The following is a 21,973-nucleotide window of genomic DNA, read 5'->3' on the forward strand; positions in this document are numbered from 1 at the left end:
CAGTCCTGGACCATAACTGTTCAAAGGTCAGAGAAGCAAAAGGGGGGCTCAAGTAACTTTTTACCTGGACAACAAGACTTCTGATCTTTTAGAGAACTCTTAGACAATATTTTCAAGCTCTGTAAAAATCACTGGTTTTCAGACTGAGTTTCTAACTTTCATACTCATATGAAACAGATCAAAGGACCCTACAATCTATGCTTAACAATACAAACATCACTGTAAATCCTAAGCTAGACAATAGCACAAGCACTCATAACAGTGTATTACTAACAGGACAGGCTACGTGGGACAAAGATGGAAACAAGCCTTACATTCTTGTACGTTTCATGCAACTTCACCTTCCCATCCATGTTAGCTTGTCCAAAGCACGTAGTCAACAGTACAGAAAGCAAATTGAGGTAGAGAGTAGAAAGGCGAAGGTATAGTTTGCAGATATCAAACTTTAGTTTAAGAAAAAAGAGTTTTTCTTATGCTTTCAGACTTGTCTTGATATTAGGCAGTGGTTAGTCTTTTATGAACTTTTTTTTTTTATTCTATAGATATTAATCAGTGACTTAATTGAAAAGTACTATAGATTTCATTAATGATTAATCTGAGCATTTATTACAACATATGGTCCAATCTGCATTAGAGATTTATTACATAGGATTCCTTCATTTTAGCATGTCCTAAAGGAAACAAGGTAATGACTGAATGTTGCTTCAGTTCTATCAATCAATTCCTACTTTCCATTAGACTGCTTTCATAAAGTCAAAAAGCTGTGAGGCAAAGTGACTGATCCTAAGAACTAATCAGTCCAGTAACACAAACACTGCTAAACAAATAATTATTTTTCTCCTATTTGGGCCTATTAGGATAAAATAAAAATAAAACCACCAAGACTAATTCCCATTGTGAAACTCAAGAGGTACACAATTCATAACATATCTTCACCTTTTTGTAAAACAATTAAAAATTGGAGGGTGATGAATTTTATTATTTCAGTCTTAAGGCTTAAGTATTTTCAGTATTTCAGAATTCTTTTGTCTGCTCAGAAGTAAACTTGAAGTAACAGCTGCTTAGACAACTGACTCCTAGATGTTGGGATAAAACATGGTGTGGCTTCAGAGTCAGAAGCCACGTTGGTCTAGATGTTGCTATTCATTTTATAACGCCACAAAATATGGTAACTTTCCATAACGTACCAAAAAAAAAAAAAAAAAAAAAGAGTAAGAGTATGTATGTATATTTAAGTTGAGCAACAAAATCCTCCCCTTCTGTACTCACTCAAGGAACCTCCGTAGATGAGAGCTTCAAAGGATCTAGACAAACCCTCCCAAAAGCAATCATCTTTTATTTTTGGCATTCTCAGCTTCTGAACCAATGCAAAGCTGGGAATTGCCTTCTCTAACTCAGTCTGTGAGTTGGGTCTCTCAGCGAGTTGGGTCCCAGTGCAAGGATACATCAGGATGTCAGGGGTCCTTTAATCAACAGAGTAGCAGAAAGCCCCAAATGTTGCTAACATTTATAACAAAATTATGTTAGTGTTTAGTACATAGATCCCCAGAAGAAACAGAGAGGGCCTAAAAGCATTGACTGAAGGTAGCTATAAAAACAGCATTAAAATGGCCAGTAATATTCCACAGATGTTTCAACCCAACCACAATGAGAAACAGATATTTTCATTGATTTATAGTCTACATACTGTAGACATAAGGAGATTAAGAAACACATAAAACTATGAGAAGCCTTTTGGAGATGTTTAATAGAACATCTCTTAGCAGTTCAACTGCTTGGTAGATGGCAGTGATAATAATTTCAGAAGGAATACATCCAGACATATTGGGGGAATTAATATTCCAAGTCTTGTCTGGGACAGACAATTTTTTTTTTTTGTCAAAAAGTATTTTTGTTTTCTTTCAAAGTACATTTTAATATAATTCAGTAGGAAAAATCACAAAATTTGATTTACTAGCAGCAAATACTCGCAGCAAAGCTTTTCTTGATAAGTACACCTCAAACTGATTCATTCAGCACACAAGCAGCTTGTAAAGCAGGATTTGCCTGCTGCTAGCTGACAGGATAGTGAAACTTGTGTGTAACTCCCTAACAGAATTCCTGAGGGGTGATGTAGGATTAGGGGAGTTTACTATGGTTGAATGGCATACCAGTCATTCACATTTTCTTAATATAGGAGAAAGACTCCTCCAGATTTGGTGCCGCAAAAGAGGCACCATGCTATTTAAGGCTGTGTTAACCTTAGAGTATCCTATGACACAGTAGCATAGGCAACACGTTACCAGGCTGCAGGACACTTCCAGGCCTGTTCTGGTACTGTCCAATACACATTTCTGGACCAGGATCATGCTTGCAAAGTGCACATTCTTGGAACCAACTGGACAGTACATAAGTCCATAGCCAAGTTAAATCAGACACTTTCAGTGTGTCCTTAATAGTTTTAAAGGTACCCTTGCCTCTGCAAGTACTGGGAACAGATCCATAACACACACTGGGGCTGGCAGTGAATAGATAAGGCTCATTCTGTAGCATAAGAAAAAAGAGCTAGAGTGAGTCAGATTAACAAGTGTATCTTGGCTGGTGCAATCTTAAATATTTTAGGCTGGAAATTAGAAGAGAAGGCAGAAGACATCATTACACATAAAGCTTTGCAGAGTAAGCAGGCATCACTGATGAAAGTGTGACGGGCAATAGATACATCCCATACTAACTATGCAAATGAACCAACTAACAATAAATTAAGTATGTCAGAAGTCATACCAGCTACCAGTATCTAGAAATGTTTCTGTCATCAAATCAATCTCTGCAATCATCAGTGGCCTATATGCTTAAACTTTCAGAACACTAGTATTACAAGAAATCCAAAAAAGCAACCCATCCAAATAATAAAAAAAAAAAAAGAGGATGAAGAGATTCAGCTCCCAACAGAAAATGAGCTGAGTGTCCTCAAGCATGGCTGAATGAACCATTCCTCTTCACTAATAGTCCAGAAAAATCATACATCATACTCAGCCTAACTACTTCTTCATTGGAAGCAATGTGTCCTCTTTTATATACTGACATCCTGAAAGCTGTACCCTATCAGTTTAAATCCAGGTGCATATGTCTTTTGCAGAGACTCTGCTTAATCCATAGACCTGTATCTGATGGAATGATCACGTGAATCCATACATGAGCAGCAGGCAGGACAGAGTGAGAGAAGCAGTGATGAAGCCATTTAAAGCCACATCTGCATCTTACTTGCTCTCTCTTCCTGGGAACTCAAATTAAAAAATAAAGAATCCCATATAGTATTAATTTGGAAATAATATAAAGGTACAAATTATTGAAAAGAGCAAAAGGTGGAATCAAGGCAAAGGCATCTGTAGGAAGGGTACTTTTCTCAACAGGATACAGGTGCAAACAGTTATGACTGGGCAAAAAGCAAAGACAGACATGCTTGCCTTGTTCCCAAACTATCATGAGATCAATTTTTTCATACCAATCAAAGATGCTGGAAATCAAATAAAAGCTTACCTTTCTAAGGCTGATCTGCAATTTTGTATCCTAGCTTTATGATATACTGTTTTCCCTTTACCCTGCCAAAAGAACGTGCTAGAGCCCAAGCAATTTTCAGTTCTTTCTCAAGACTTCTTGCTACAGATTTTATCCAGGCAGAATTTACAGTTTTCTAACCCATGCTAAGAATACATAACCATGCAAATCCCCTACTTCATTCTCACATCCAAAAGTGACTTTTAAGCAATATGCTATGCTCAATTCTAACTAAGCAGTCTTCCTGTTGAAGTACAGGACACATATGAGAAAAATCTATAGGGACAATATTTCCAATACTTCCAAGCACTATTTCCAATACTTCCAGCAGCAGAGAACCTGTGTTTCAGAAGGTTGCATTTTAGTACGTCATTTATAGGGCTAAAAGTTTTACGATTATAAAGCAAGATACAGATGAGTAGTCAGAGTAAGTACTGGTCAACTAAAATTTCTAAGATTGTTTCTAAGAAAACATTTCAGGAAGCTTCTATGCTATAGCACTTAAGGTTTTAGAACACAGTAATTTTGCTATCAAGTATAGAAAGAAAAAACCCAAAACCTCAAACACCTTTGAAAGGAGAATCTCAGGGAAAACTGACTCAACAGGCACCCTCTGTCTATGAGGAAATATTTTCCAGTTGTCTGGAAAACAGCAGTAGAGCTTAACATATTTTAAATTTGGTCTAAATACATTTTAGGAAAACTTTGAGCAATTGATACTCTCCTTTTCCCTCCCTCCTACCTAACACAACCGGGTCTTTTCTAGGGCTTGTGAAGGACAAGCAAAGGTGAAGGACAAGAAAAGGCTAGGGTAGCCAACCCTACAGAAAAAAGCTACAGTAGCCAGCCCACATAATGGATTCTAAAACATTGTAGTAACTCTTCCATCAACGTGTGGAGTTGCTGTATCGTGAAGTGGCACAATAGTTCTGTGACAGCCATTTTCAAGGCCTCATTTTTCTCTCCTTTTCCTTTGATATCACAAAAATGCTACAGCATGTTTGACCAGTTAGGTCAGTGACCAGATTATATATTAAGAGATCAAACTAAACTCTTCCACCACCACCAGCCCACCACAAGATTACACAGTGAGAGAAGACAAGATTGCAGACTAGAACATAAAAACACCATAACATACACAAAAGAAAGGTTTTAGAATTTTTTCCAGAACCCTGTTTGACATCTCATTTTCAAAGAGGAAAGCATTAAGATCTTCAGGGGAAAAAAAAAGTAGCATGATGTAATTAAAATACCTCTTTTTAAGCAAAGTACAAATGAAGCTATAGAACTACCTTGGTATCCACTAGTGCTGAAGACCAGTGCCAGGCTCTGCAATGCTTTTCCTATCTTCTGGTATTCCTTGGGTAGTGCTGAAAGTGGGAAAAGGATGAGGAAAAGAGGGGAAACAAAAGCAAAAAACTGACATGGGTAAGTGAGACTAAATCTGCAGCATTTCCAAAACTTGATGAAGCAGATGTCAAAAACAACTAGGTTTTACATTTTCTCTAGTGACACATTTACAATCCTATTCTTTACCCCCTCCCCTGCTACAAATGTTCCAAAACTGGATAAAGCAATTGCAATCTGGATTCTTGAAAAGTACAAATGTTTGGGGAAACAGCATGTGAATGCTATTTAAAAAAAAAAGAAATCTCACTGCATTTCTAGCTGAGTCCTTCTATACATACAGTAAGATTTTTTCCCTTCCCCCTCATGGGGAAAGAGGGAGAAGTGCTGCAGTGTGATCTCAAGAATAGGTCTCATTAATATTTTAAAGAGGAGATTATTTTACAGACCCATAATACCTAAACTCTCCACAAATAATGAATTTTATATTCAAAGGCACTAAAACCCAAGATTATCTAGATATAAAAATTATGCAAGTATCTGAATAATAAAATTGTTTTTTGCAATTTATTTATTGAACATGCATGCATAAATTACTCCATCACAATTACATCAATCAGCTGTGATTTATGAGTGCATTCATTATTAACAATTTGAACAGCATCACTCCAGAGGCCTAAAAAGCAATCTGAAAAGCAAAAGCAATTTTTTATATGCTGCCTATGCTAGCAGAAAAAAAAACCCAAGTAGGTATGGGTTTTATCAGATATTTGTATTCAGGGGGTACACTGCTCAGGCAATATAGAAGGTTTTTAGCTGTTTAGCATCCCACAGTATCTGATTTTTACAGAACACTTTTGTGTGGTATAAAAATCTACCACAAAACCCCCAAATCAACCTCCCACCCCAACTGCCTAAGTTTATTGATTATCTTTGATCAAGCTCGTCTCCAGAAGTCAGACTATTTATGATAACTGGTCTGTCTTACACTATGAGTACAATTTAGAGTACTAGAGTTCTGTTATCAGCCATTACACTGAGTCTTCAGTGGAAACTTTAGTGAAGAATCTTGGGCTTCTTTTCACATGTATTTAAGAAGTTTCCATTGTCAGTTATATTAAATCTCACTGAATGGAAGGCATGTAACTATTTCTCAGGAAGTGCCAAAAATACTTCAGATTAAGAGTCAAGTCTAGAGCTGACAGGGAACTTAAAACCTAAAAGATTACTAACATTTTGCATGTTCCAGTTTACCAGTCTCTCTCTCTCTCTTTTTTTTTTTTTTTTTAATTCAGTATGAATGTCTGGAAAATTAAAAGTTTTTTAAAAAATTTAATTTTTAAGACTTTAAAAAACAAAATTGCAACTGTATTGCCGCATGTATGCTAACTAATTAATAGCTGTAAGTGTTAGAAGAGTCACTCAGTATCTAAAGCTCTAGTGTTGTAAGTTTAGGAAGACTTTGGCAGTTAAAAAATACTGAATTTCTAGTGTAAGCACAAGTCACAGCCAGTCCTTGGTTTGATCATTGCTTCTGTAACTGGATAGCAATGCTGTTTTTTCTAGTCTCATCTGAGGAACCTTATTCCTTTTTCTCCTGTTCTCCACTTTCCCCTCAGTAAAATTTGCTAGTGAAGCAAGATCTGTACCATGTTAGAGCTCTGTCATGTGTTAGACTATTTTTGTCCAGCAGGAGGGTCAGTGGTCTGCAGAAGGAAACCTTTTCATTCAAAGTTGAGAAATGTAAATAATTTAAAGTTAACATCCTATAGATACTGAAGTCTAATGTAATCACTTCCATGAGAGATGGAGCTTCTACACTTCCCATTCTCTCTGGTCAGCCCCAAATATTCAGCTGTAGTGTTTGATTAGTAAGAGGCAATAACATAACTCAGGAAATATACTTAAAGTTCTGGGGACAACGTTTTGATGTTTTGGTTTTTTTGGGGGGGAGTTTAAAGGAGAGCAAAAAAATTAAGGTGATTCAAGGAGATTTATGTGATAGGTCTTTGGTTGCCAGACACTACAGCCTGCCCTGAAGTGTTTCTTATTATGATCCTCAGCTGTAGTACCTGCTTCCTTTCAATAGCTGCCTTGTGGTGGCCACAAACACTGAACACTGCTGTGGACTAGGAAATTAGAGCCCAGGCAGAGTCATAGGGACTTGGTGTGAAGTTCTGCAACCCTAAATATCTGTGGGAAGGAAGAGACAAGATAGGAAAAAAAAGAATTGGGCTAAAGATTAAGTTAGAATCAAGTTGGTTTTTCTTTTCTTTTTCTCTTAAAATCATTTCATCTTTAAATCACTCCTCCTAGCATGCAAGGATCCTAAATAAGGGGTTAATAAGGTGCAATTATTTGAAAATATGATTTCATCAAATAAACAGGTCTATTTTGCCCATGTCACTAAAATTCAAATAAATGACCAATATATGAGAACAGGTCCAACAAGGGCTTTAGCTGCATTACTGGAATTACTTACTTTTAAGTCTTTTTAAACCTATGGGCAGGGAACAGATATTTCTGAGATAAAGAAAAAAACCCACACAACCCAACAAAAAGCCCCACATCAAACATACTAACCAAAAACTTCCCCAATTTATACTCTTAGACTGAAAATAGCCAGAATGCTGTACAATTCCCATGATAATCTAGGAGTTTCTTTAAAGATGTGTCTTGAATTATACACATTAAAAAAAAGAAGAGAGAAAAGCACCACAGAAATGAGTGCTGAGTTCAGAAGGACACTTACGCCCTGTACACCTCTTCCAGTGCTCCTGTCCCACTGTCAGCAGCTCTTTAACTCCATCATCCATTGCTTTGGTGAACCTACCCACTGCATCACATTTCTGTTCTCTGTGGCATTTTGAAAAAGCAAAAGCAAAAGGCAGTTTAATACATGCATAATGCTAACTTTAAACACAATACTGAAATGTTAAGCAATGACAACTCTTTCTCAAAAAAATATCAGAGATATAAACCAATCCTTGAAATTTCTGCCATTTCACTGAATTCAGAATTCCCCTCTTTATATATGGGCATTATTTGTTCCATTTTCCCTCCTCTATTAGACTCATAGACACATGGCATTGGACTAGCACTCTTATTACAGTGTAACAGAAGTAGTGAAATACATACACAATGAAAAGATAAAAAGAAAATAACTGTGTCAAGTATTTTGATAGAAGTCTAACATAGGTGAATAAAAAGTAATATAGCAACTCTCCTAGGGAAATATATATGCATCCTTTCATATTATATTGTCAATATCATTGTGCTGAGTTGCATTATAGGGAGCAAAAAACCAGAATTCTGAATTAGTATGTGCCTTTGTACTCCTCTTTAAGCATGCTTGCATGCAGCTATCAGTTTTCCACTATCACAGCACTGCATACACAGCAATGATTTGTGAACTCTACAAAAGAAAACTAAATGTGTATTTTATAATTTCCAATGAGATTTATTTAAATTGCATCCAATCTTTCAAATGCTCTCAACCAAAGCCTGCACGAGACAGCTGTAACAGCAAGGGGACACTGAGTGACTCCCCAGAGCCAGGGCAGCAGTTTCAGCTGTGGCCCAAGAACCTAGAGGTTCCCACTTCCCCACCAGCACTTCCTTCCTCAGCTGGAAACCATACACACATAGTTGCACAAAACCAGCACCTGGGCTTTCTAAGAGGCTCTTGCTTTACTCCCCTTACCTCAGGGGCAAAACATCCTTCAATTTTCTAAACTTCACGCTTTATGGTCTCAAGATCACTGAAAATGGTCATGAGTCTGTGCAGGACTCTCAAAATAGTAGCAAAATTGTTCAGTAAAGAACATCTTCACACTGAAGAACCTAACAGTTATTGAACAAGCTGGTTTGCCCACTTTGTAAGTGGAGTAATGGCTTTCAAGACACACACACTTTTAACATCATTACCATGCACTAGAACATGTGGACATCTGAGATGTTACAGCCACCCCTGCAACTGCTTGGAAATAGGTCCCCAGCATGACTCCAGGCTGCCAGCCCCAGCCCAGGAACTCATACCCCTGGTGAGCATTCTCCTCAGGCTGGTGTGCCCTCCCTGCTTGGGCACAAACTGTTTAGCTGACCACATGCTGGGCACTCTCTGCCAGGGATGTGTATGAAGTACATTCCCTCTCCTGCACCCTGGGTACAAAATCATCCCTCTCATTCACCCCTTCAGCTTTTACACCACTGGGATATACAGAAACCACACCACTAAAGCAAAGTAGTTAAGGTTGAAGTGTAAGTGACCTAAAAATGTGTATGTTTTTCTGCTGGTACAGAACTGCTACCACACAGCCAGTGCATCCATTCAATATGGATCTAAAAACTTCTATCGAGTTTATCCACACACACACAAAACATCCAGGTTTCTGTGCTCCAGAACAGTAAGAAAAGCTTGTCATGCATGCTAAGAAAACTTATTAAGCCTAAAGAAGTGAAATAAAGGCTGCATAATAAATCCAGTCTTTAACTCTGTGAAACTCCAAGGTTTATCACCTACAGAATATACACTAAGGGCATGTATATGTAATATACACATGTATAAAATAAATATATCCATTTGCATTTCCAGAATGAGATTTGATAATTTAAATTACTTTTAATTTTTGATAGCTTTCCATGGATTACAGATATTCAAATAATACTGTGTGCATGTTACATGCAACTTTTTTACAGAAACATTGTTCTGCTTATTGGTCCATATACAATTTTCCTAAGCTACGTGGTAAGTTTAGCATGTTTTGGAACTGTTGAAAGACTAAAGATCAAACCACACTTCCACAGCAATATAAAACATAACTCCATAGGATCTGACAGAACTCTATCCCAACTAATCAACTATCAACTAATTTCACATAAGTTGTTTTAGGATTAGCATTCAGCCACTGAAGTCAAAAAGACATCACGTAGAGTTCCACCAAGTATTGGAGGAGTTGATATAAAAATCTCATTATTTAAACAAATTTTCAGCTCTGCCTTGATGAATACCTCCTCAAATCCATGAATATACGTGCACACTTAGTATCTGAATTTTGGATTATCTCAGCATCTGTTGAATACCAGATGCATAATGCCCATTAAAAAAAAAAAAAAAAAAAATCACCTTACATTTCTACCATGTCCAATTCAGGAGCTTCTGGTTCCATTGTAGAAAAGATCATGACTCCTACAGTTTCATCTTTTTCTGCCTTCCTCTTTCCAGTTTTCCACTCCTTAAAAAGAAAAAAAAAAAAGAAAAAGAAAAGAGAGACAAGACAGACACAAAGTTTGACCACCACTCATCCTTCTTTGAAGGTATGTGCTTTAGGAGTGAATTAAATGTTTAGGAGAACTGTTAATCAACGGAGCACCCTTGAATTAAAACCTTTCATTAGGAAGTGAAATCTTCAGAGGAGCCAAGGCTTTTTACAGTTTCCCAAAGTTCTCCCCCGCCTCCTTTGTGCACTTTGTTGTCTAAATTCTGGTATCAACAGACCCTTCTAGTGTATTACTGAGATACAGTATAAGAACAATGATTTTCAGCTGTCTCCACATGTAGGATAAGTCTCATATCAGAAGCTTCTTAAGATCATGAAACTATTATGCAATTATGATGCTAAGTTCTTAGTGGTTAAAAATTCCCTATGTATTGCAACATCTGTTCTGTTTATACATCTATAAAGAAGAAACTAAGAAGTGCTGAGTAGCTGGCAGCCACTAACCATCCAACTAGCATTTCACCAGGACTAGTACTTACTACATTATTAAGCATCTACTTACAGGATCACAGAATAATTCTGGTTAGAAGTATGTTGTTAGTTCAGCCTCTGATTCAAAACTGGTCAGCTGTGACCTTAGTCACAGGGGACTTGAACCTTGGAAATTTTTAAGACAAGACTGGATAATTTACTTTTTCAGCAAATTTTATGAGTATTTAGAAGTATGATTATTTTGAGGAGAAAGCAGCCGAGTGTTTCTGTTTATTTCCTAATTAGCAACAGAGCTGGACCTCAATCATGAAGAAACCATTATTTACTGAAGATTTACTTACTTTATTTATAGTTTACTGAAGATATTAAAATCTCTTTTATAAAAAAGCATAATAAAGTGTGTGTGCAAATAAAAAATGGCTGGTTATATCAGATAAAGGCTGCAACATAGTGCTATTACAACCCATTTCAGTGAAAAACCGTGGCTTTGAGGGATAGGGATGAGGCAGGGGGCTGTTTTTAAATATAATAGAGGCACAACCTAGATCTGCTATAAAGTAGCTTTTGTTAGCAGAGCAGCACCACTCAGAGGATCACAGTGATTACTAAATCCAGCAGAGACACAGCAGGGCAACAGCGAAAAGAGTTTTATATATCTTCCTATTCTGCTGGAGGATACAAACTGTCCGGTGAAAAACTGGTAACAAAGTTACTGTGAAGAGCACAGCTGTGTGGGAATGGAGTGTAGCATTTCACCAGAGCAATTTTATGCCTTGTTTTGATCAATCAGCTGAGTTAGGAATCCCAGCAGTTTCTAGCCCATCACTACTGCCCACAGTGAGGCGGCTACAGAGCCAAACTCTTGGTTTGAAGGGAAATGCGGGGAGACAGCAATTCCTCAATCTCATTCTGTGTGAGAGCTTTATTTCATTTCCTACCTTCTCATCTCGGAAATTGAGAAATTGCTGGAAAACTTCACTTTCTGAGACAACAGGATGGCGACACATTCTCGTCATCCAAGCTTGCAGCCTCTCCATGCGCATCTTGATAAATTCTTCTTCAAAGCGCCCTGTTACACATTGAACAATAATTGTTACATTTACAGGCTAGCACCTTCAAATTCCTTTTTTAAATTTAAATTGAAACCACCTGTAATTCATCTGGTGAGTTATTAACAATTTAATGACTCTGAACTTACAAGAATCACAGAATCCTGAGTTGGAATGGACTCACAAGAATCATTGAGTCCAGCTCATAAAAAAATGGGCCATTATGCTAACAAACCAAAAGAACCATAAATTGATTAATTTTAAATATTGATTACTGATCAAGAGTTCTGATCCTTTTAAAGATAGCCACAAAATATTTAAAAAAAACCTGATACCCACCCACAATTCAAATATTTTTTTTTTGGAAAAAAATGAATAAACTTTTGGACAGAAAAACTAGGTATTCAGATGACTCAAGAGAAAAGCCAGGCATAGGCCTGGAATGAAGGCATTTTTCTGGAACAGTCTAGTAAAGTCTTGGTCAATATGAGGTTCAAAACCATTGAAGAAAAAAGAACTACAAGTTGCCAAGTACAAGCTAACAAAGCACTGAAATTAAACAGCTCAAAAAGCATTACAATTGGATTGCTCAAAAATATTTGAAATCACTCAAACACAAATCACAGATCTAAAAAGCAGTGTCTCCTTTAAACGTACTTCCATATAGGTAAACTGTGGAAAAAAATCAAAAAATATCAATAAATCATATGCATAAACTGGTTAGAATATACACATACATGTAAGACTGTAACTGATTTTATTTTACTTAAGATATTTTTAATACAAACTAAGTAACCATTTTTTCTTAAACCAGTAATGCATCATCACTGCGTATTCATGAGAACCTTTTTGTTTAAGTAGAAAGTGTCTCCTTGAGAGAATCCTTTCTAATTTAAAAAAAATGCATGACATCAGACTTGTAAAGCATACAGTGAACAGGATTTGTAAGGAAAGAGAAATTCCTCCAGCACCCAACTCTCCTGATTTCCACAGCAGCACAGATGACAAGCCTTGAACGCATGTACTGTTCCAATATAATTCTACTGCACAGTTTCTATGGCAGCAGATCTACAAGGTTGAGGGTTTTGTAGTTTGGGGTTTAGTTTTTTTGGGTTTTTAGTTTTTTTGCAAATATGGAAACTAGCAAGACTAGCAGGTAAACAACAAAACTAAAGAAAAATGAACTTTGTGTATGTGTATTTTTCCTGCAAATAAGGAAAAAAACCAAAAAAAAACCAAAAAATCAAATACTGGAAGAGACATTCTATACCCTTCAGTAATCCTTTGCTTAATTTTTAATCTATACAGAAATCTCCACAGCATTCCTGCAAGGAGTGCAGAACACCAGAACAGCAGCAGCTGCAAGTTACATGCTGATCATTAAGCATATCATCACCAGTATATCGTTAAAACCAGGATCCTGACAAAGTCAGTGGGGAATCTTGCTCTGTCAAGACAAATTGACAGAAATGCTTTTTGTAGACAGTCTTCAGAAAGAAGCCTCCTAAGCACAGTGAAAGTTAAGCACCCTTTTTTCAATTTCTTCATGTTTTAGAAAAAGAGACACAATTTTTTTTTTTTTTAATTATTATTTTTTTGCATGGGGCAAGGTATTCTCTCCCACAGATTCCAGAAGACAGAAATTCACACACAATGGATTTTGCCAAAGTGTGATACCAGACTCTTGGGTCTTTTAAGACATAGTTACAATGAAATCTAGGGACCCCATCATGTCTTCTGGTTTCCTGTTAACAGACATGCACACGTTTAATAGAAATGCTGGTCAATTCTAAACACGAGGCTAAGGGAAAGAAGTCACTTCCTCACTTTTCAGTTTCCTCGGCATTTATCCCAGCAACTTCATCAATGCTCAGCTTTCTTCAAGCACAGCAGAGCTGCTGCATTTTGAGTGATGCCCATGGCCATGTGGTTGGCAACATGCCAATGCTTAAATGTTTGGTTTTGGCTTAGACACTGTATAATCTTACCAGAAAACATACAAGTGGAAATGGGCTAAAGTAAGCATTTTCCTCCTATACAGGTGACCATTCTTTCCTTCACATGCCCTTTAGCATACACTTGTAGAAAGGAAGCCAGAGACTACTGAAAATGCATAGGCATTGTCACATTCTGCTGCAATGACTAAACTTAAGTGCATTACAAGGACCCAATCACACTTTTCTTAAAGTCAGAACAAAAGATTTCCACAAGCTTCAGACAGCTTGGTCAAGCTGAACTGACATCAAACCAGACAAGAACACTATACAAATGAAAGATGCTTTCTAAATCAAGTGTGACATCAAGCAAGAGGAGAAACAGCTGCAACATTTCACTTGGAAGCAAAAAATCCCCATCCCACCAAGTCAGGGGATGCTCCCTTTCCTCTGGGAACCCTGTGACTATCAAATGCAAAAGAGAAAAAACCCAAAAAAAACCAAACACAATGCATGCCCCTCCCCAGCCCTAAAAAAAACCCCATGCAAAAACATCTGCCCAGCCAATCAGCAAATACGGAACATAAGTATCTATCTCTTCTCTCCAATAGTAATTATTATCTCATGTAGTAACTAGGGGGATTTGTTTTGCTTTTAATTACCTTTTTTAAAATCACTGGACTAGATAAATGAACCTGAGTTTTGAAGTGATTCTCCTAGTATTGATCTATTATTATCAATCAGTCATAACAACTCGTAAGTTTTGAGTGGAGAAACATTATTTTAAAATAATGGGAAAAACAAACAGTAAGAAATAACTGAACCTTATAAAAATCTGATTCCCTTATTTCCCATTCCATGAATTCAGAACTGGGAATAATTACCTGTTACTTGCTTGTCTGGAAGAGAAGGGATTGGAATGGCTAATCCAAATTTAACCAGGAGCCGCTCATACAACCAGTCAAAGTGCTTGTATCTGTGGTTGACAGACCGATTAGTGTTCTGTAAGAGAAACACAACTCTGAACTTGGACAGGCATCTACACACAGTCACATGAAACAAGCATGACCAGAACAGTAACCACATGGAATGCAAATAAAATTTATGAATTAGAGCCTTAATACAGAAGAACTTGTAATTTCAGAAAAAAGCAAATCATTGAGGTAAAAAAACATTACAACTACCACTTACTCTTACAACGCTCTTACCAAGTCACACAATTTCTATTTTTATGTATAAATGACACATATTTGTGAGGCAAAAGATCCTGTTTCAGATACACTTACAGTGCAGGTCAGCTGATACTCAATGTAGCTCTTGAGACCATACATTTTAGAACCTTTTTTGGGATCTGCCACCACACAGTCAAATGTAGAGGTAGGATATACCCACATTGGGCCATAATCACCAATCTGTAAGAAATTGCAAATATTATCTTTAAATACATCATGTTGCACAAGCTGCAAACAATGTGATAAATATCTTCTCTCTTCACTTGAGAGCTTCCATTGATTTCAGTGAGAGGCTGAGAGTCTGGAAACAGAGGCTTCTTGCAATCAGGGACAAAAGACCGCAGCTGACTTTATCTTGTGTATTTTACAATTTTTCCCAAATAACAAAGGAATGGTGAATTCTAGGGCTATTTCAACCACATTTCACCCAGAACAGCATATAGACAGAAGAGTTTGGTTTTCAGATCAGAAAGTGACCTGACCATCAGGACTGAATATTGCAAACCTCTACAAATGTAGCTCTGACATGTAACTATCTAGATAATGAATAGGCAGTGTAATGCATTTGCTCTGCATCTCAATCCCAAAAAGGCATATGTTCATCACAAGTAATGCAGATACAGCATGAGGAAAAAAGTACTGAAAAGAATCATCATCATTACCACACTTATGATTTTTATTATGGCAGTTCTATTTCTAATTATGTGTTCAGCATCAGTTTCTTCTGATCCAAATATATATAGCAACCTTGAGGATTAAAGTTCAGTTGAGAAAACAGGGAAAGGTGAGGATGATTATAAAACCCAACCAACCAACCAACAAAACCCAACCAACCAGAAAAAGAAAACCAAAAAAACCCATACCACCCACACAGAAAAATTATACACAACCCCAGCTTACAATTATGGGAATTTTTTCTTTGGGTTTTGCTAGCTGCTTTGCCAATAGATACTGTTCCATTCCAGGTTTTGCAAATCCAGGAAACCTAACAATAAAATGAAGTGACAAGTTAATTCTCCTTCCTTTGACATGCAGAACTACCTGCTATTACAGGAAAAAAATCCTAAATATTTCTCAAGCATAGAAAAAAGTTTATGTGAATTACTGTAACAGTCAACATTTTGCATGGAAAAACGCAGAAGAATCTTGGCTACTGACATCCAGGTTTTTTTGTATCTTGTGTGTCTGTGTGTGTAATAGGCCCTTTCTTGCAGAGCAAAGTGGTTATTCCTGCTCTGCTGACCATCATACCAAACATAACAGGAGGTCACAAAGTATCATCTATCATAACATTGCAGCCTCACCCTCTCTGGAAACACCACACACACACAGATGCTCATGCACCTGAGACTTCAAATTACAAGAATTCAATCATCTGAAAGAATGATAAACAGAAGATCTATCAAGTGCTTTGAAACATGAGTTATCTTAAATAATTTCTCCACCAATTAAAAGAGAGCCAAACAACCACTATAATATTCTAAAAGTCTTACAAAATGCCTTATAAAAAGCAAATGGTAGTCCTCTTTGTAATTAGGAAGATAATTAGCCCTTGCTTGATGCTACTGTAAGATTTTTGTCTATAAAATCAAACTTTCTGTGGCTCAAGAATCAACTTGGAAGATGCACAAACACAGTAGAACAGAACTTTTCCCCACTAGAAACTCAGATTACTCGAGAACTCTGGGGCAGCATCTCTAATCAGTTTCTACTGTATGGACAAGTCATCCACCACCTTCGACTTTCATTAAGAATAGACTGTCAAACACAGTTAAATTTCAAAGACTTGAAGCTCAGGCATTGTGAAAATGTCATCTGTCTGTATGACACCTTCAAAAAATCACACAGCTTTGTCATATACTTTTAAGCTTTCAGAGATCTGTGTCCTCTGCTTGCTTAAGGAATATGCTGAACAACAAATCCACCTTTCCTTCTGCCCCAAAACTGTAATATTTACATTGCTTAATCAAGGATGTTGAATTTACACATCTTGACAAATTCCAATTCTCTTCAATATATACACATTTCCCCTGCATTTTCCATTACTTGTTAAGTGGTAGCTTCATAGCAGCTGCACGAGAATTTCCACGCTGGACCCCCCCAGCCTCTGATGCCTCAGTCTCCTTGTAACCAAGGTAAGATGGTGAAGTTGATTTTGGGTCATCCCAGTCATCATCCCAGTCATCATCATCAGCAGCTGCTGAAGTACAGGAGGGATCAGGGGACAGGGAAAAGAGAAAGTTACATAATTTCTCTTCAAAAGCAGAAGCAGGTACTTCAGCACTCACATACAAACAATCAACCAGGTAAATATATTAAAATCTCTTTCAGCCTTCCATTTTACTATTCCCCCTCAATTACCACTATCTCCATCAAATACAACCTGCAAAGCAGTGCACTGGAAATCCACTGAGGGAGAGGGGAAATAAAAAAGGAAAAAAAAAAAAAGATGATGGTGTTAAGATGAACTCAACTGTGTTCCATATTCATAGACTCCAAGTTAGCATAACTGGGGAGTTATGGGAGAACCCATAACTCCCCAGTTATGAGTTCTTCCCTTAATTTAGGCTGTTACTACAAAAGGTAGAGAAGCCTTCTGAAAAGCTAGTCACTTCTTAAAATTAAGGATTTAAGAGAGTATTCCTTCAAAGGCCTAAGAGCACAAATTCAAGGGAGTTTAAAAGTTCGTTACACAAGCTGAACAACATGCCTGAGAAGAGATCATGTATTCACAAGACTTTGGTCTGTCAGATTTCCATAAAAGTTTGAGATGTTACTGTGGAATCAATTTTAAAAAAATTATTTAATTTTTAAAACCCCTACTATTTTAGTGTCCAGCTTACCCATATGGCAATGTGCTACTAGGAACCTGGTTTGGTTTTGTTTTTTAAATAAACCATGGTCTATAGTTATGAAAGATTAAGTAATTCTTATCTCTACTGTCCACTTACTCTAATTTATTAAGGAAAAAAAAGAGCATTATTATCACACCTGGTCCTTGATATGCCTGTGGATGACCAAATGCTGCTGCTGCCTCCCAGTTATTTGAAGCGCTGTTTCTCTGGCCAGGTGCACTTTCAGGTTTTGTTGCCCAGCTGTCAACAGCATTTCCATTATCCCAGTTCCCAGACTTCCCAACGTTCCAGCTGGACCAAGGATCATTGGCAATGCTTGCCTACATTGTATGAAGACAAAAGTAAAGAATTGCTGAAGAAATGACCAACAACCATGTACAACCATGAAGTCTTTCATCTCCTGCTGATAGGCTGAGTTTGCATTCAGCACTTCACTTGTTTGATTTAGAACCAGCTGTCAAATCTTGCATTTCCAGCTACACAACTCTTGCATGCAGCAAGCACTGGGAAGAACTGATCAGCTTTCCAGCAATGTGACACCAATACATTCTAATAAGAGTGCTTTTCCTCAGGGTAACTAAATTATTTGTTGCAACAGCATTAGGAAGCAAATCTCACTCATGGTAATTATTTAACACTGATACCTTAGTAAGTATGGTACTTGTGAACTAGTAATTACCTAAAGCCATGGGCTAATTAGCACATTTAAAACCAGAACTCAGAAGTCCAGAATTAGGTTTTTGTAAATACTTATTTTATTAAACTCAGATTAGTGGCTTTACTAAAAGCAAATAATGAATTGCCCATCCACACCATCACTACTGGTGCGGAAGTTAGGGAGTTAAAGCCTAGCCTGAATAGCTTCCCTGTCAGAGCTTAACTCATTCACAGTGAAGATGGAAGAAGAAAACAGACATCTGCCAGGGAACAGTCTGGTATCTCCCTGTAGATCTACTCTCTCAGCATAAGACTGTGGTGAAGGCACTCACACACCCCCTTCTGCTAGTGCAGTTGTGGAGGTGGAAACCTCAGAAGGAGTGCAGAGCAGACATGCTAACTGCTGCATTTGGCAAGTTCATCTTGGCTTAATAGCTTAGCATCCTGCTCAGGTCCTTGATTTTAACAGTACCCTTTGAAAAAGCATTGACTAGTTAAGTGTAGTCTACTCCAGACATTTAGTGCAGAGACTTGCTGGAAGAAGGAAAAAGCTGCACACATATCGAAACCCACACACCCAAAGTGTAGGAGGAAGAAAGAGAAGAGGAAGGAAAGTAAACAAAGCTGAGAAGGCTTGTCTTGTTCAGCAGAGGGAGAAACTGAGTTTTGTAAAAAGAAGTCTCAAATCCTACTGATGCTAGTTCATTATTTTTACCATGAAGAAGTACCTTATATAAATTAATTACTATTAGACTACAACATTTACATGTATCTTAGAACATTTGCCAATACAGGAAATTTAATAAAACTCCCACTAAAAACTAAATTATTATCTGCAAAAATGTTACATAAGTGTCTTACACAAAAAAGGTACAGCTACTCCACATCTCAATTTCCTCCACTAAATATTCTTTCCTCCCATTTTAACTTTGATATTCTACTTAGGAATAAGATGTTTCCCTTCAGTTTTTTCTCAAATAAAGTCATCTGACGGTCAGATTTCATAGACAGTATCAAATCATAAAGACTCAAAAATTATGTTATCACATAACACCTTTATATATTTAGGTTCACAACTTTACAGGATCTGGAAATGAAGACCAAGCCCCCAAGCTGGGGGAAAAAATCACCATTCACAAGTGTCAGTGGGTCTCTAGGAATTGAGAGAGAGAGATAGGTTACATGGAAAGCTTTTATAGTGATAAGTTGGGAACTATTTTTTTTCTTTTTTTTTTTCTTTTTGAGATTGAAACTGATGCAAGAATATTACTCCCTGGGGCAGCAATACTCTTGGGTAGCTGATACCAGTGCTACTATGAGCAAATTACAAAGACAGCTTATACCAGTCTGTTCTCTTCCTATCTTCACCTGGGATGAGTCTATGTAAAGAGAAATAACCACACATGGCATTAGCCAGAGCTCATTCCTGGCTAAATGAAAACACACCAGGCTGGGGCCCAACCACATGGAAAATCATCCTTGATTCTAACATAACTTGGAGCATCTAGCAAAGACTAGTTTGCATAATATTAATATACCAGTACTTCTGCAATATGTTTTGCTGATCACTAGCAAATGAAAGTCCAGAAGTGGCATGATCACCAAAAGACTGAGTAAAGTTTTCCTCTTTTCTGTAGTAGTTCATATGAAATCTGATACATCAGTAAATGGTAAAGAAACCTTAAAATCTGCTGCAGAAAAGAGGAGGGCAATAATATTGACACTACTAAAGAATGACTGTCAAGAGCAATCACACTCACAGACGAATGCTGATATACACAGATGCTGTAGAGCAAAGGGAAATGTATTACTTAAATTGTGCTCCCAGATGTCTTATATACATGTACCTAGATGGAAGCACTTTTCAAATCAGAAAATTTACTCCTAAAGTGTTCAAGAAAGCTGTGGGGTAAGGTCTTACCCCTAGGTGTATCACCTATAGGCTATAAAAGGGGTGGAATATGCTATTCTCCCCTCTGTTCCTTTCAGCCAAAAGGGTCCCCATTTCTTTCTGAAGTACTGGGCAAGAGAGTAAAAGATGGCTTAGGAATCTATAGATAACAACTTTCAAGGTGCACTTACAGGACCCTCTTCACCTTTCTTGCAATGTTTTCCTACATGCACACTTACTGTAGACACTCCTAAGTGGCAGTCAACAATCAGGAAACATGGGGAAGGGCTCAGGAATCAGGCCTGCCATCCTCAAGGTCTTGGTCCTCACGGAGGACCAGCTAAAGACATAGCAGTCATTAAAAAGCTCATCTCAGCCCCAGTGAGCAGTTCTGTGGATTTCAGCCACTGACAATCTTCATATGAGAAGCCATTTGTGTGGCCTAGCTCTGGCTGAATAAACCCTAATTAAACCTCAAGTATTTTGCATCAAGCCACGTTCTTACAGCTTTAGTTTTCCACAACTGAAACTGATAATCCTCTGATCTCTCCTTAGTCATCACAAGAAAGCTGAAGAGCCCTTACAAGAAGCTAATATTTAATCAATATAATATGAAACAGCCCACCTAATATCCAAGTATTCAAGCCTTCTCAAATGTACACAAAAAGAAATGCCACACCCCTCAACTAAGAAATTGATCAGCCTTCAAATTAAACACTGCATCTCCTTGCTCCCTGAGGTACATCAGCCACAGCACATTTTCCAAAGACTGATCAGGAGAGCAGGGCTCAACCCACAGGTGATTCAAACAAGCACACTGAGATGAAATTTAAGGATAAACTCCTAAAAGGCAGCTGATTTACCCTTTTGTAGACTGCTAGGGACTTGCTCACTCCTACTGTCCTAGGAGTAAAAACAAGACAAAAGGGCTATGTTGGGAACTGACAACAGAGGGAACCATTGCTGAATGTTCTAAGAGGATTCCACTAAGGGCAGATTCAAGCTCAGTACAGAAACAGATCATTACTGGTGGGGCCTGGAGGATGGGAAGAGAAGCCTAGTATGTTTTTAAAGATCCAATAATAATTGAATGAGAAAAAATTCCACCACAACAGAAAAATCCTCAGCTTGGAAGTGGAATGTCAGTATCTTTACCAAATGAATAATGAATTAAATTGGAGAAATGACATATTTGCTGTTTTCCTGAGAATTCAAAGCTATAGACAGTAAAGTTAAGATAAGGCACTGAGGTATCTCTCCACCCTGGCTAAAAATCTGTATTTGCTCTCCTGGCCAACTAATTTGTTTCTCGCAGACTCCTTCCGCCTGTTAATGCATACCCCTGATGGACAAATAGATCCATTCTACTGCTGAAGGACAAAAGCCAAAACAAACACAATGTTCAGATGGTAAAACTAATTTAAGTACCCAGAATGATCTAGGTGAAGTGTGCCATCAAAAATAATGACCTCCAACTGTAAGAAATGCACCTTGGAATCTACTCAGAGACAGAAGCCATGCTGAAGCAGTGAGTAGCAAAAGTAAGCCTGATCAGATCAAGGGAAGTTCAGGACAGCCAAAGCTGCAATGAGAAGTGTTATGCTCTTGAAGAGGGGTTTAAAAGAGACAGACAGCGCAGAGCAATGGCAGAAAACACAAGAAAAGTCAAGGTGACTCAGTTCAATAGCTTACAGGAATGAACATACCTCTCCAGTTTTATAGCTGCCTTAGTTACCTGCATGGAAACAAAGCCTTAAGCATAC

At 37.6% G+C, this 21,973-nt stretch overlaps 1 protein-coding gene across 3 annotated transcripts in view; it reads right to left on the minus strand.

Moving 5' to 3' along the window:
* The window catches only part of SNX9 (sorting nexin 9), a 58,886-nt gene that overhangs the window by 7,665 nt on the left and 29,248 nt on the right, over positions 1–21,973 (minus strand). For 2 of the 3 annotated variants that reach the window (XM_030235370.2, XM_050972925.1), the window contains exons 5-13: positions 17,799–17,982; positions 16,854–17,007; positions 15,708–15,792; positions 14,862–14,987; positions 14,460–14,577; positions 11,531–11,661; positions 10,012–10,115; positions 7,634–7,737; positions 4,827–4,904 (exon numbers count right to left, since the gene is read on the minus strand). In XM_030235370.2, the coding sequence (XP_030091230.1) occupies positions 4,827–4,904; positions 7,634–7,737; positions 10,012–10,115; positions 11,531–11,661; positions 14,460–14,577; positions 14,862–14,987; positions 15,708–15,792; positions 16,854–17,007; positions 17,799–17,982 (1,084 nt within the window). The remainder of the gene's footprint in view (positions 1–4,826; positions 4,905–7,633; positions 7,738–10,011; positions 10,116–11,530; positions 11,662–14,459; positions 14,578–14,861; positions 14,988–15,707; positions 15,793–16,853; positions 17,008–17,798; positions 17,983–21,973) is intronic. The other variant, XM_050972926.1, reaches the window with a different exon arrangement.

Source organism: Serinus canaria, chromosome 3, assembly GCF_022539315.1.
Source record: "Serinus canaria isolate serCan28SL12 chromosome 3, serCan2020, whole genome shotgun sequence".
Taxonomy (NCBI): Eukaryota; Metazoa; Chordata; class Aves; order Passeriformes; family Fringillidae; genus Serinus; species Serinus canaria.